Source organism: Ranitomeya variabilis, chromosome 4 (assembly GCF_051348905.1).
Source record: "Ranitomeya variabilis isolate aRanVar5 chromosome 4, aRanVar5.hap1, whole genome shotgun sequence".
Classification (NCBI taxonomy): Eukaryota; Metazoa; Chordata; class Amphibia; order Anura; family Dendrobatidae; genus Ranitomeya; species Ranitomeya variabilis.
In genome coordinates, this window is record NC_135235.1 from 68,854,361 (window position 1) to 68,869,712 (window position 15,352).

General features: G+C 50.4%; 1 protein-coding gene across 1 annotated transcript in view; it reads left to right on the plus strand.

Moving 5' to 3' along the window:
- PDCD11 (programmed cell death 11) overlaps positions 1-15,352 on the plus strand; it is an 82,552-nt gene that overhangs the window by 49,011 nt on the left and 18,189 nt on the right. Inside the window, exons 27-31 of the mRNA XM_077258678.1 lie at positions 176-298; positions 6,674-6,796; positions 6,876-7,023; positions 8,806-8,895; positions 9,347-9,478. Of these exons, the coding sequence (XP_077114793.1) occupies positions 176-298; positions 6,674-6,796; positions 6,876-7,023; positions 8,806-8,895; positions 9,347-9,478 (616 nt within the window). The remainder of the gene's footprint in view (positions 1-175; positions 299-6,673; positions 6,797-6,875; positions 7,024-8,805; positions 8,896-9,346; positions 9,479-15,352) is intronic.

A 15,352-nucleotide genomic window follows, 5' to 3' on the forward strand; every position in this document is an offset into this window, starting at 1 on the left:
CCCCGGCTTCTATAGTAGCGGGTGATTGCCATATTCCAAAAGAAGATAGTTCCCATTGCCCAAGGACTTCAGTGCCAGTTTACCTTTTAAAGGGGCTGTGGGCAGTGGACGGTTGACCTTGTGGGACGACCCCTTTGAGTGAAGCACTCTGTTATTTTTGTCTGCTCTTTTCTAGGACGTGTCCCGAGTCCGCACAAAAAGTGACAGATAAAGAAATCTCTTCCATTGACGACCTGGAGGAAGGACAGCTAGTCGCAGGCTTCGTTGGAGCAGTTACAGAAAAAGGGATCTTTTTCCGGTGAGGTTTTTCATAGGCAGGTAACGTTCTTAAAGGGGTTCTCTAATCACGGACATTTAGGGTTTATCCACAGGGTAGACCATAAATGTCTGATAGATATGGGACTAGCAACTATTCTTTCTCCTACGCCTCATTGGGGGACACAGGACCATGGGTGTATGCTTGCTGCCACTAGGAGGACACTAAGTAGACAGAAAGATTAACTCCTCCTCTGCAGTATACACCCCATCACTGGATACAATTTCAACCAGTTCTTGCTTAGTGTCTTAGGAGGCACTTGGGTCTTTTTTCCAGACCCCAACTTTATTTATTTTGATTTTTCATTTTGAATTTTCTGTAAATTTTTAATTTTTTATTTAACGGAGTGAAGGGGGCGACGGGTCCTTTTTTTCATAAGGTCCGCTCTCCCCCGAACCAACAACAGGCGAGCACGGCGAGTATACCTCCCCGTCCCTCTCCTGCGACGTATGGCGCACAAAAGGTTTGCGCCAGGGCAACGGTTCCTATACGGTCCCGCTTTCCCCCAATCCCCTCCAGGACCCTGCTTTACAGCAATGTAAGAAGAATGCAGTCCGGAGGGGATATTGTGCCGCAGTCCCCTCTGCTCATGGATTGAGTGCACATCACTGCAGCGTGATGCATCAGGGGCCTCTCCATCCCCATCCTGGGTGCATGGATTGAGTGCACATCTTCACAGAGGTGTCCGCTGTGAGAACCGGGACAAGGGGCTGTAAGTACCTTCAGGGGACCCCCCCTGCTCCTTCTTAGCGGTAGCGTTGCGGTCCGGGTCCCCAGGGAGAGGCACCGCCGACCGGGGGTCGGTGGTGCTCGGCGGCGCTACGTCGCGGCCGCCGCCGCACATTCGTCGGCAGGCCCTAAAAATTTAGTCCCCGGCTTCTTCAGCCGGAGTAGGCCGCAGGGGAAAAATCTCCTCCCACGGCCGTAGCTCCGCCCCCTACACCGGCGCTTCTCGTCTGGGACGAGAAGCGCTCTCCAAATCTCGGGGGCCATATTCTCACTCTCTCTCTGTACGGAGCCCACGCTTCTGCAGCGCTCAAAGGAGAATTCCTGCAACAGAACCGCCATCTCTCTCTGGGGACACAGAAAGGACCGTGGGTAAGCTGCTTCAAGAAAGCTTAACCCCTTCCCTGCGCATACTGCCCGCTCTGTCCCCAAGGCACTATGTCTCAATCTAAGGAGACAAAAAAGGGTAACAAGAAGCATACAATGTTTTTCACTGTATGTGCCACTTGCAATGCGGCCCTGCCCCGAGCCCACACTAACCCTTTGTGTGTAGACTGCGTCTCACCCTCTGTGCAGCCGCCCCCTGCCGACGCCGGTACCGTCGCCGATGCCGCTCCCGTTGATCCGGTAGAGCCTAGCCCCCCTGAGTGGGCAACCTCTCTGTCACGATCTGTGGCTTCCCTAGCCAGGGCAATTGACTCCCTCCGGGGCCCCCCTCCAGGTCGGACCGTGGAGGATTCAGACGACGATATGGATTCGTCTACCAGCAGGGGGCGTAACCGGTCACTTTCCACCCGGGGCTCTAAAAAACGTGTTCGCGTTTCATCCCCTGACCATCAGCTAGCGGGCCCTTCAGTACCCGCAAGCTCTGCTTCTCGGTCCCCTTCTCCTAAATCGGATGACTCTGAATATGAGTCCGACATTTCCTACGTTCAGGAACCCCCCTCCTCCCAGGAGTCTCTCGACTCTCTCATTGAGGCGGTAAATCAGACCCTGAAGGTGACTGAAGACTCCGCATCGGAACCCGAATACGCGGTGTCTTTCAAAAAAACTAAACGGGTTAAAAAGGTTTTTGTCACTCACCCTCACTTCAAGGAGGTTGTACAAAAACATAGGGATCGTCCAGATAAACGCTTCATAGGTCAAAAGTTCATAGAGGCCAAATACCCCTTTTCTCGGGAATTAGTCAAAGACTGGCTACAGTCTCCCTCGGTGGACCCTGCTGTGTCACACCTCGCGTCCAAGACCATCCTGTCTCTTTCGGACGGTTCCTCAGTTAAGAATCCCTCTGATCGCCAGATTGATCATCTGGCTCGTTCCGCCTTCGAGGCCACAGGAGCGTCTCTCTTCCCATCCTTCGCCGCCTCCTGGGTGGCTAAGGCTATGGTCTCTTGGACTGAGACTCTTTCCTCTAACATCCAAGCCAGTGATTTACCTCCAGAAGCCAGCATCCTGGTTAACCAGATAGTGCAGGCCGGAGACTTCATAGTCAATGCCTCTATGGACGCAGCTAATTGCGCTGCACAGGCAGCCGCCAATGCAATCTCCATCAGGAGAGCCCTGTGGCTCAGGGATTGGCGAGCAGATTCGGCTTCTAAACGTTCTCTAACAGCCCTGCCTTACCAGGCTGGTCGGTTATTTGGAGAAAAATTGGACCAAATGATTTCGGATGCTACCGGAGGGAAAAGTAAATTTCTCCCCCAGCAAAAGCCTACCCGGCCCTTTCGGTACCAGCAGCAACCTCCATTTCGGCCGTTTCGGCCCAATACCAACTGGTCTTCCTCATCTCCTACCCCCGCATCAGGCCGAGGTTCGCGCGGTGGCCGAGGCACCCAGGTCTCTTACAGACCTAATCGTAACTGGAGACCCAGGCCTAAACCTCCCGGATCTAAGGGATCAGCATCCCAGGGATCCTCCGCCCAATGACTCCTTGCACCATCCGGTGGACTCCGACAAAGTAGGCGGACGTCTACTTTTGTTCCATCAAACCTGGCTCTCAGTCGTTTCCGACGAGTGGGTCAGAGATCTGGTGTCCACCGGATACAAAATAGAATTTTCCTCCTTCCCCCCTACACGCTTCTTCCAATCTTGCCCTCAAAGGTCAAAGACCACGGCATTTCTCCAGGCAATACGGGCACTACAAAGGGACGGAGTCATCATTCCGGTCCCCCTAGAACAAAGATTCAAGGGTTTCTATTCGAATCTGTTCGTGGTCCCAAAGAAGGACGGATCACTTCGTCCGATCCTAGACCTGAAGCTACTAAACAGATTCATAAAAATCAGACACTTCAGGATGGAATCCCTCCGTTCTGTGGTCGCGTCTATGGAAAAGGGAGAATTCCTGGCATCCATAGACATCAAGGATGCCTACCTGCACATACCGATTTTCCCTCCGCATCAGCAGTTCCTTCGCTTCGCCTTTTGCGGGGAACACTTCCAATTTGTGGCCTTGCCCTTCGGTCTCGCCACCGCCCCCAGAGTTTTTACGAAGGTCATGGCGGCTGCCATGGCCATTCTTCATTCCAGGGGAGTGGTGGTAATTCCGTACTTGGACGACCTCCTAATAAAGGGTCCTTCCTACCCGGCGTGCGAAGAGTCCGTCGTTCTCACGGTGGATACTCTTTCTCGTCTGGGATGGAAGATAAATTTCGAAAAATCTTCTCCAATTCCGGCTCAACAAATCTCCTTCCTGGGGATGATACTAGACACTTCCCGCGGTCTGGTCATACTCCCTCAAGACAAGGTTTTGGCCTTGCAGCAGGGAGCCCAGCGTCTTTCTCGCCCAGTATCCCACTCCATTCGCGCCAGCATGCGAGTTCTCGGACAGATGGTAGCGGCCATGGAAGCGGTTCCATTTGCGCAGTTTCACCTCCGTCCTCTGCAACATGCACTTTTGTCGGCTTGGGACGGCAAACCGTCCTCCCTCGATCGCCGATTTATCCTGTCCCCTCGGGTCAGGAAGACCCTAAGGTGGTGGACGCTGAAGTCCTCCCTAACTCAGGGAAGGTCCTTTCTCCCAGTACGATGGCTGGTGGTGACCACCGATGCCAGTCTCATAGGCTGGGGAGCGGTCTTCAACCATCACACAGCCCAGGGGCGGTGGTCCGCTCAAGAGTCTCGCCTTGCCATCAACATCCTCGAGATTCGAGCTATCAGGCTAGCACTGTACCAGTTTCACCGTCTTCTGGCAGGTCATCCAGTCAGAATCCAGTCCGACAACGCCACGGCCGTGGCGTATATCAACCGTCAGGGCGGAACCCGCAGCAGGACGGCCATGCTCGAGGTGTCTCACATCCTCCATTGGGCGGAGTCGAACCATTCGACCATCTCGGCGATCCACATTCCAGGTGTGGAAAATTGGGCGGCGGACTACCTCAGCCGCCAGGGCATCGCCTCCGGAGAATGGTCCCTCCACCCGGAGGTCTTCCAGCAGATTTGCCATCGCTGGGGGACTCCGGATGTGGATCTCATGGCTTCCAGGATGAACAACAAGGTTCCTCAGTTCCTTGCTCGGTCCCTCGACCCACGGGCCCTCGGAGTGGACGCCCTGGTCCTGCCTTGGCGCCAATTCCGACTCCCGTACATTTTTCCTCCTCTTCCCCTACTACCGAGGGTCATCAAAAAGATCAGGGCAGAGGGGGTACCAGTGATTCTCGTCGCGCCAGACTGGCCGCGTCGGGCATGGTACGCCGAAATGGTTCAGCTGGTAACCGACGTCCCTTGGCGTCTTCCAGATCGCGCGGATCTTCTTTCACAGGGCCCAATTTACCATCAGAACTCAGGGGCCCTGTCTTTGACGGCCTGGCTGTTGAGTCCTGGATTCTAGGCCAAGCGGGTTTCTCTCCCAGGGTGTCCTCCACCATGATCAGAGCTAGGAAACCTGTTTCCATGCGTGCTTATCACCGTACCTGGCGAATTTTTTTCTCATGGTGCGAGGCACAGGGACGGTCCCCTCTAGTGTTTTCTGTTCCTTCCATACTGGAGTTTCTTCAGTCCGGACTAGAGTCGGGACTTGCCCTTAGCTCCCTAAAGGGTCAGGTTTCGGCATTGTCAGTTCTTTTCCAGCGGAAGATTGCCAATAGGTTGCCGGTGAAAACTTTTTTCCAGGGAGTCTCCCGTGTGGCGCCTCCCTACAGGTCACCCTTAGATCCGTGGGATCTCAACTTAGTTCTCGGAGCACTTCAGGAGGCTCCCTTCGAACCGCTGCAGGACGTTTCCTTAACCCTCCTTTCTTGGAAGGTAGTCTTCCTGGTGGCCGTCACGTCCATCAGACGGGTCTCGGAGTTGGCTGCGCTCTCTTGCCGCCCTCCCTTCCTAATTTTTCATCCGGACAAGGCGGTATTGAGGACCTCTCCCACCTTTTTGCCCAAGGTCGTCTCCTCTTTCCACCTAAATGAGGAGATTGTTTTACCTTCGTTCTGCCCGACACCTGTCCATCGCATCGAGAAGGCTCTACACACTCTTGATGTGGTGAGAGCTCTTCGTCGGTACGTCTCGAGGACGGCTCCCTTTCGTACGTCAGACGTCCTGTTCGTACTTCCAGAGGGGCCCAGGAGGGGTTCTCCTGCTTCAAAAGCCACTCTGGCAAAATGGATTCGGTCAGCCATTCAAGAATCCTATCGTGTCAAGGGTGTGCCTATCCCAGCTGGGATCAAGGCTCATTCTACTCGGTCGGTGGGCGCCTCGTGGGCCATTCGGCATCAGGCGTCGGCACAACAGGTCTGCAAGGCTGCGACGTGGTCCAGTTTGCACACCTTTACCAAGCATTACCACATTCATTCTATTTCTTCCGCAGACGCCGCCCTTGGCAGGCGTATTCTGCAAGCGGCAGTTCCTTAAGCCGTAAGCCAGTGGTACATGGGGTATTAGCATATTGCTCCCCACCCAGGGACTGCTTTTGTACGTCCCATGGTCCTGTGTCCCCCAATGAGGCGTAGGAGAAAAGGAGATTTTTGTTTACTTACCGTAAAATCTTTTTCTCCGAGCCATTCATTGGGGGACACAGCACCCACCCTGTTAGCCTGTTTTGGCTTGTTGTTACTTCTTGGTTTTGACATAGTTGTCTTTGTTCATGCTCCTACTGCTTTACTACCGAACTGGTTGAAATTGTATCCAGTGATGGGGTGTATACTGCAGAGGAGGAGTTAATCTTTCTGTCTACTTAGTGTCCTCCTAGTGGCAGCAAGCATACACCCATGGTCCTGTGTCCCCCAATGAATGGCTCGGAGAAAAAGATTTTACGGTAAGTAAACAAAAATCTCCTTATTCTATGAACCCAGGCTGGATCTGCGTCTATAGACAGACATTCTGTGGATATGCCTTAATATTTGAATGAGAGGTGCGAATCAATTTTTCACGACCCGATCCATCAGCCAGATCAGTGATCTATAATCCGAGAACTGCCTCCTCCCTTCTGGCATCGCTTCTCACCGCAACGATGACGCTGCGCCAGGCTGGTGAATCAAAAGAAGAACCGCAGATCCCAGGAGATAGAGGCGGCTCTCATCCGTAGTCACAGATTATGGACCTTGGCCACTGCATCGGTACCTGGGAATTAATTCATGCCATCTCTAGAGAGGACCCCTTTAATATCGACGCAGATCGGTGATGCGTTATTATTTTGTATCGCAGGTTATCCGCCTCCGTTGTTGGCCGCATCCAGTTTAAGCACAGTAGTGATTACTTTATCAAAGATCCCGAAAAATATTCCTCGTACATCCCTGAAGGAACCCTGCTTACTGCCAAAATTCTAACGTAAGTTGTTCTTTTTAAAGCAAGGTGACATATTAGATGGATAAGATGTACATGGAATGAATGCTTTTCCTTTCTGTAGTATCGACAGACGAGAGAAACGCCTGGACCTTTCACTTCTCTCAAAGGATACGGGAAAACCAGATGTCGTTCCGGAGTCTGCAGGTTTCCCTTTAAGGGTCCAAAGTAATTTGAAGAGGAGGAGAACAGATTCTGAAAGTGAAGCCAAGGTATTCCTGCCGCTGATGTCGCCTCTGTGACCAGCAGATGGCAGCACTGAGTGCACTGATGTCTCGTGCAGCAGCTGCTCACCAGACCATTGTCCCCGCGAGCGGTTCCTGCGCTGTCACTTTTGTCTTGGCGACTGCTTCGTTCTCTCTGATTTTAATGAATAGATTAGTGATCGGTGTCAGGCAGCGACCGATTGAAACTTACGAATAATTGAACTAATGAACACTTGTGCTGTCTGTCGAAATCCCTCACATTCATTCACTTTTCAGACTTCGTCATCTCGCTAAAAGGGGTTTTCTGCTTTCAGATAAACTGTATCCCCAGGCTGCTGTTTAAAAAAAATACATAAAAAATCAATATGTGCCTTGCTCACCCTCCCCGGGTCTATTGCTAAGTCTCTTACTCTGCTCTTGGTGCCTGTTATTATCACTTTGATAACAGTGCAGCCATTCGGGGAGCTCAGCGGCTCTGTCCAAGTTGACTCAACAAGCTACTCACTTACTGACCGCAATCCGGTTAACCTAATGTCAGCTCTATAGACCATACCAGACACCGGGAGCAGATGTGGTGTTGGACCTGTGGAGGGTGAGTAATGCACACAATTCTATTTATTTATTTGTAAACAAATTGAGAACCCCTTTAAATCCACTCAAAACTAGAACATGACAGCACATGACAGATTTAGGATGCTGTTCACACACACCTCTGTAGTCTTCAGACCGGGCTCATGGTAACGCTGTGCTCCATGGCGAGCAGAATATTAGCTGGGGAGACAATTGCATCTAGAATTTTTAGCGTTAATGTTTAGTAATAGAAAGATCTTTTTCCCTTCATGCCTAAAAAAAAATAAATAGAAAAAGCAGACAAACAGGATCCTTTATACCGCGTATATGGAGGCTGATCCCCTGTAATTGTGAATTGAAAATTCTATAATTATTTATAATTTTTAACTTTAAGCTCTTATTTTGAAATTTTGCAGATTTTTTTTTCCAGTTTTTAGGAATTTTAGTACCTTTCTTAAAGTGTTTTTTTCTGGCTAAATTTGGGTTTCAGCAGTCAGTCTAATAAATGTGTATTTTGCACACTGTCATGATCCCCCCCCTTCTTTGCTTGCTGGAGTGGTTGTTCACATCACCAATATTCGGCAACAGAAGGGAAATCCTGACTGTGCATAATACACACGGTTTTTTGAAATTGAACAGTGTAGTGTGTATTATGCACGCTGTCAGGATTCTCCTTTTGTTGCGATTTTCACGTAATACCGGCTGTCTCATGCCAACTAGCAACTTTTCCTGTGTTTCTCAATAAAACACGTAACCACAATTCTGCAAATCACCTAAGTTTGGTGATGTGACCAACTGCTCCAGCAGGCAAAGGAGGAGAATCCTGATGGTGTGCATATTGTTATAAATTGAAACACCCGATAAATGTATTCTTCAAATAGAAACATTTGTATCCAATAAAGTGCACAAATACAATCCAGTAAGGGTCTATAAACTCCATTTTATTGGATAAAAGCTGGTGGATGACTGAAGCCCCCCTTTATTTAATTATAACTTTATCATGTTGTTATAGTTTTGCTGTATAGTTTTTTTTCATCCTTTAATACATTTTCTGGCTTAATGATTTTTTAGTTTAAGCTAAACCAGTGTTCACACCAGTGCAGCGAGTCAGACCAGCAGCACAAAGTGACGGTACCAGCCGTGTCGAGTAATGGGTTTGCCTTCGTCAGTTTTTGCTGCTATTAATGATTTTTCTTCTATTATTTGGTCTCTAAATAGAATAAGAAAAAAAGAGATGATGATGAGGACAGCGGCGTGGAGGTTTACTGTCAAGAGAATGAGTCAAAGAGTGAAAAAAAGAACCAAGAGGTGAGTCACTGGGAGGGACAGGAGAAATAATAAAAAAAAATATCTCAAAAGGAAAGAAAAACTTTACTTCATAGCTATACATGCAGCAACCTAAAGGGGCGTTCATCGGTCGGGGTCCAGCCCTTGAAGTGCTAATTATAGGGCTGATATCTCCGAGATTGTGACCGTGGGGAAGAGGCAAGAGCACGTTCTATAACCCATGGTATTAGACAGCGGTGGGCTCCATCGGATGCCATATTATGGGGTACTCTACATACAATGTAGATATACATACACAAGATATCGGCTGTATACATGCAGTATATAGGGTAAAATATGGGTTTGTATCACACCCAGGATGATGCACCTAATCTTGGGCCGGTGATCTGCACACAATCCTGTTTTGTATAGACGTCATTCCAGCTCGGCTTTGTATTGGGTACCAGTTTTGTTTTTTTCCTGTGATCCTCAGAAAGTCCCCCGGCTCCAGGTCTCTTCTGGGTTCTCCTGGGACGTTACTTTATACAACCTCAAAACTTCTGTAGCTGGAGAAATGAAGAGCAGTACAGACAGTGAAGACGAAGAAGGGGAAGAAGAGACTAAGGTACCGGCAGCTTGTATGTTACATTTGTCAGATTTTAGTGGTCACTTGTCTTTTTATCATTACACGTGATACAATACAAATAATCCCACAGACCAGGTATTATTTTTTATATTAAGTAATTAAAAAGAATTCCAATAGGAGATGTAAGATGTCCGTAAGACACTCCTAAATACCAGATAGATTGGATCACCACCTATCGGAAGACTGGGGGTCCATTACAATGCAAATGGCTCTATAAACTGCTCAGGGTGGGCATGTGTGTGCTGTTCTCCATTCTTGTCTGCAAATTGTCTCTTCACAGATGAAGAGGACTAGGACTCTAATGCACCTATAGGAAGCACCAATCCTAACAGTCAATGTCGACCCTTTAACGAGCCTTGTCACCTGACTTAGCATAAAAGCCAAACCAGAATCTCAATTTGCAGACTGTGTTTCAGGGTACTTCCCCTTGTCAGTGCAAAGTGTGAGATCTGGTTTGGCTGAATGAGAGGCGTCTCACCGGGATCCAATAACGTTTCTTTTTGAGGAGAGTGACATGTCAAGCCTAACATGCCAATGGAGGAGACTTTTAAGCCTTTCAATGCTCTTCTGGGAAATTATGTACTCAAATTGTCTCTTCAGAGAGGAAGAGGACTAGAACTCTAGCGTCACCTATTGGAAGTAGCAATCCTAACAGTCAATGTCGACCTTTTAACGAGCCTGGTCACCTGACTTAGGATAAAAGACAAACCAGAATCTCAATTTGCAGACACTGTGTTTCAGGGTACGGCCCCTCTTCAGTGCAGAGGAGAATTGAAAGGCTTAAAAGTCTACTTACCTTGGCATGTCAGGCTTGACATGTCACTCTCTACAAGGAGAAATGTAATGGGATCCCATTTTTGTCTGTGGCACTGCTACCGACTAGAATGGAGAGAGACATCACGTGTTAAAGGTTTCACAGACTAATATTGATAACCTGTCCTTAAAGGGGCTTGTCCAGGCTTGAGGTTAAAGTCTGCAGTCACTATATGTGATTGCAAGGTTTTGAATCCTCACAATGCACACTGTCAGGATTCTCCAGTGTCGACGCTGAGAGGGGGCTGGCACGTGACTGCATGTATATGATTGGCAGACTTCCGACCACATTGTGATTAGAGCTGCCACTTGCATTGAGCGGGGCCACACACGTCTAGTCTGCGCATGATTGCCTCTGTTTAAATCGCAAAATTGCAGTCACGTGACTCCCAGCTCGGTCCCTTTTAATTTAAGGGCAGTGAGCTTGGGGAGAGCTCCACTACAACAAAAAGAACTGGTCGACAACCAGCGGTTCCAGCGCCAATGGTCCCTTTAATCTGCTAATTGTAGTGTGCCAGCAATCGAATTCTCACGGATCTGATATAAATGACATCAAGTCCCATAAACCCTTTTCTTTCTTGACTCTATTAAATTAAATTACAATTTTAATACAACCCTGTAATGCAATTTTCTCCTACGCCTCATTGGGGGACACAGACCGTGGGTGTTATGCTGCTTGCCACTAGGAGGACACTAAGTGATACAAAGAAAGTTAGCTCCTCCCCTGCAGTATACACCCTCCTGCTGGCCCTCAGCTACCCAGTTCTTGCTTAGTGTCTGTAGGAGGCACTTGGGTCTGTTTTCAGACCCCAACTTTCTTATTTTAATTTTAATTTTTATTTTTCTGTAAATTTTTATTTTTTATTCAACGGAGTGAAGGGGGCGACGGATCCTTTTTTATGGGACCCGCTCTCCCCCGAACCAGCAACAGGCGAGCACGGCGAGTATACCTCCCCGTCCCTCTCCTGCGACGTTGGAGCACGCCAATTTTTACTGGGGCGACGGGTTTCCATCTTTGGTCCCGATCTCCCTTCCCCCTGCAAGACGGCGAGCACATAGAGCCTGCTCTAATGTTCCTCTCCGGTGGCCCGACATACAAGGCCCACATCACATGGCGTTGCATACTTGCGGCAGAGCCCACCTCTCCACCTACCTAACAAGGGGATGATGGATTGAGAGAAGAGGTTGAGGATGGAGCGCGCAGGTACAAGGGGACCTGCATTACAGGACTGTGAGTATATCAGGAGTTCCCCTCCTGCGCTCCAGATCGCTTTGCGGCCGCGCCGCTGCACACCGCCGGGCAGGCCGGAAATTTAGTCCCCGGTTTTTCAGCCGGAGTAGGCCGCAGTGGCCTCTATGGGGCAGGCGCCGGCGGTACTTGCGGCAGAGCCCCTGGAAGAGAGGCGCCGGCAGTCGGGAAACTGCGGCGGTTAGCGTCGCTCCGTTGCGGCCGCCGCGCATCGCCAGGCAGGCCGAAAATTTAGTCCCCGGCTTCTCAGCTGGAGTAGGCCGCAGTGGGCAGATCCCTCCCACGGTCGTAACCCCGCCCCCTATATCGGCGCTTCTCGTCTGGGACGAGAGGCGCCCTGCAGATCTCGGGGGCCATTCTTCCTCACGCTGACTGCGTGGAAGATGCGGTCCTGGGGGTGCCACTGGCCGGTACACAGCGGCAATCATTCGGCGCGCGGCCCGCCGACGCGCTCCACCGGCAGGCTCCATAAATTTAGTTCCCGGCTTTTTCAGCCGGACTAGGCCGCAGTTGAAATCCCCTTCAGGGGCGAAGGTGCCTTCATGGTCCCGATGGGCTGAACTTCGTGGATATACAGAAGCCCCCCTCCATGGTCCGGGCAGCCCCCACTATCCCACCACGGTGAAAGCGGATGGCGCAAGGAGGCAGACGGTTCCTCTCCACCTCCCTAACAAGGGGATGATGGATTGAGGTTTATCTCTCTATCCCTGCACCGTCCACGCTGCAATACCTGACATCCGCGGCGGCTCCATGCCGGGACGCGCACCGTTGGTAAGTGGATCCTGCCAGTAATGGGCTTCTGCAGCGGGATATTGACAGGCAGTCTCAGGCTTCCCTGTGGCCACCTCCCTGAGGTAACGCTCCAGCCGGCTAAATAATTTAGCTCCCGGCTTCGGCCGATGTGTGGCCCGCACACCAGAAGCGCACTGTGTCGCCTCAAGGCGGCTTAGCATTTTTTCCTGGCGCTTAGCTCCTGTCGCGGAAGCGCTCAATTTTCTCGAGCAACGGGTGACCACCCCTAACTTCTACACTGACGCCGGCTGCAGAAATTTACGCCCCGGCTGGGGCCTATTCATGGAAGTTTCGAGGCTCCGCCCACGTCGTGCCTGTGACTGCGCCCCCTGAATTGGCGCTTCTCGCTCGCTGCGAGATTTTACCTAAACCCGCATGACACGACCAGTATTCTCTGGTCTTAAAGGCACGTGACCAGTATTCCCTGGTCTTAAAGGCACGTGACCAGTATTCCCTGGTCTAAAGGCACGTGACCAGTATTCCCTGGTCTTAAAGGCACGTGACCAGTATTCCCTGGTCTTAAGGGTACGTGACCAGTATCCCCTGGTCTTAAAGGCACGTGACTAGTATTCCCTGGTCTTAAAGGCGCGTGACCAGTATTCCCTGGTCTTAAAGGCGCGTGACCAGAATTCCCGGGTTTTAAAGACACGGGACCAGTAAGTATCCCCGGGTCTTAAACGCACACGTCCAGCATTCCCTGGTCTTAAAGGCACACGACCAGTATTCCCTGGTCTTAAAGGCACACGACCAGCATTCTCTGGTCTTCAAGGCACACGACCAGTATTCCCTGGTCTTAAAGGCACACGACCAGTATTCCCTGGTCTTAAGGGCACACGACCAGTATTCCCTGGTCTTAAAGGCACACGACCAGTATTCCCTGGTCTTAAAGGCACACGACCAGTATTCCCTGGTCTTAAAGGCACACGACCAGTATTCCCTGGTCTTGAGGGCACCATGACCAAACCGAAACTGGTCATAAATGAGGAGCCCTCTGCCGCTGATCCCAGTTTATCCCAGTGTAACTAGTTCCTCAGCCTAAACTCCCTCGTAGAGCTTTTGCCATCCAGGATTCACTGGACAGAAGCCTCTACGTGGGACGCTATGCCTGGTCTGATTTTTAAGGGCGACAGGCACTTTAAAGGGCGCCGGTCTCCCCACACCATCAACAGATGGGCACACGAAGGTCCAGGCCTAACGCCAGACAACCTGTCCTGTCCACCCGGAGACCTGAACTCTGTGGATGTACAGAGGCATCCTTTTTTCGGGCGTCTGAGCACCCCCCTCTGCATCACCACTATTTAACAGAAGATGCAAGTAGGCGAATGTTCCCTCTCCACTTCCTTGTTAAGAGGATGGTGGATCGAGGCTCCTAATTTTTAACTCTGCAATGACCTGCTGGAAGCAGCGGCGCATTCTGCCACTCGGCAGATTAACCGGGTACAATCTCCTGTGGTTTACCTACCAGTATTCCTGCCCGATATGTCCTCAATTAAAAATGCCACGATCTGTCAAATAGCACATCTGGTTTGTTCCGTTTGGCAGCTACGGGTCCAGCCCTTTAACCTCCCTATCCGCCGCATGGATTGCTAGAGCAACGGTCTCCTGCTTGGCGTCCTTAACTATTTTGATTCACACCAGTATCCCTTTCCTGAAGACAGTTCAACTGGTCAATCATATTTTTGAGCGGGAGTCTAACGAAGAATCGTACGTTCCCGCAGCCCCGACCAACAGTAAAAGGGTTGTCCAGGACAGTCTAGATCTAAGGGATCTTGGTTCATAAAAGGGGGAACGAGAAGTAGGACCCATCCCGGACCTCAAACTTCTAACAATCTTTTCACAAGGTTCTTTTTCTTCTTCGAATGGAGTCTCATCCGCTCAGCCATTACTTCAACAAAAAAGGTGCAGTTTCTGGCATCCATCGACATTCGGGATGCCTAACCTCTTCAAAAATTCCTTTGCTTTTCCATTCGTGAACAGCATTTAAGTCACGACCTTGTTCTTTGGCCTTGCTACCCCATCCAGGGTGTTCGCAAGGGTCATGGCGGCTGTCATCTTGCACCTAGAGGCGTGGTCGTCCTACCCTGTTTGGCCGACTGTTTACCCACCCTTGCAGGACTACGCTAAGTCGTCTATATCACTTGCGATACCCTCTCACCTGGGCTGGTGGCTAGACTTAGACAACTCCTCATTTCCAGCCCAGCAGATATCCTTTTTGAGGATGATCCAGTATTCTTCCAGAAGGGTGGTAAATCTCCCCCCAGACAAGGTCATGGTTTTTCAACAGGGAGCTCGCGCTCTTGCTCACTCATCCCCTCATTTCATTCGATTTGCTGGGAGGGTTCCAAATAAATAAATAAATAAATAAAACGGAGACAACAATGGAAGCAGTTTCCTTCGCTCCGTTAGTTTTCGGCAAGTCAAGCAGCCTTTCAGACGATAGTCTCTGAGCTCCTTCTTCATCCGGAGTTTTTTCTCCCGGTTCCATGGTTACTAGTAACTTCCAATGCCAGTTCTCTTCTCCCGATCATTGCTCTGGAGATCTCAAGGGTAGTCCTATAGTAGGTCCTCTCCTTATGGCGGGTCAACCCATCCGAATTCAATTGGACAATGCCACGGCTGTGTCATACGTCAATCATCTAGCGAGTACCCACGTTCAAGCACCATGGCCAAAGTAACTCACATGGGCCGAGATCTATCACTCGGTGATCTTGGCAGTACATATCCCAGGAGTAGACCTCTGGGCTGCGAACATATTTAGCCGTCAGGGTTTCACCTCAAGTGAGTGGGAACTTCACCGGAAGTATTCCATCAGACCCGCCTTCACTGGAGCTCTACAATTGTGGTTCGGATGGCGTCCTGACTGATCGCCTGTGTACTGGAGTTTGTTGTTCGGCCTCGAGATCCAGGAGCCTTCGCACTGCATGCTCCGGTTGTTCCGTGGTACCAGTTTCCACTTCCGACAGCTTTTCGGAAGCAGAAAGGGCCCCAGTGATCCTCGG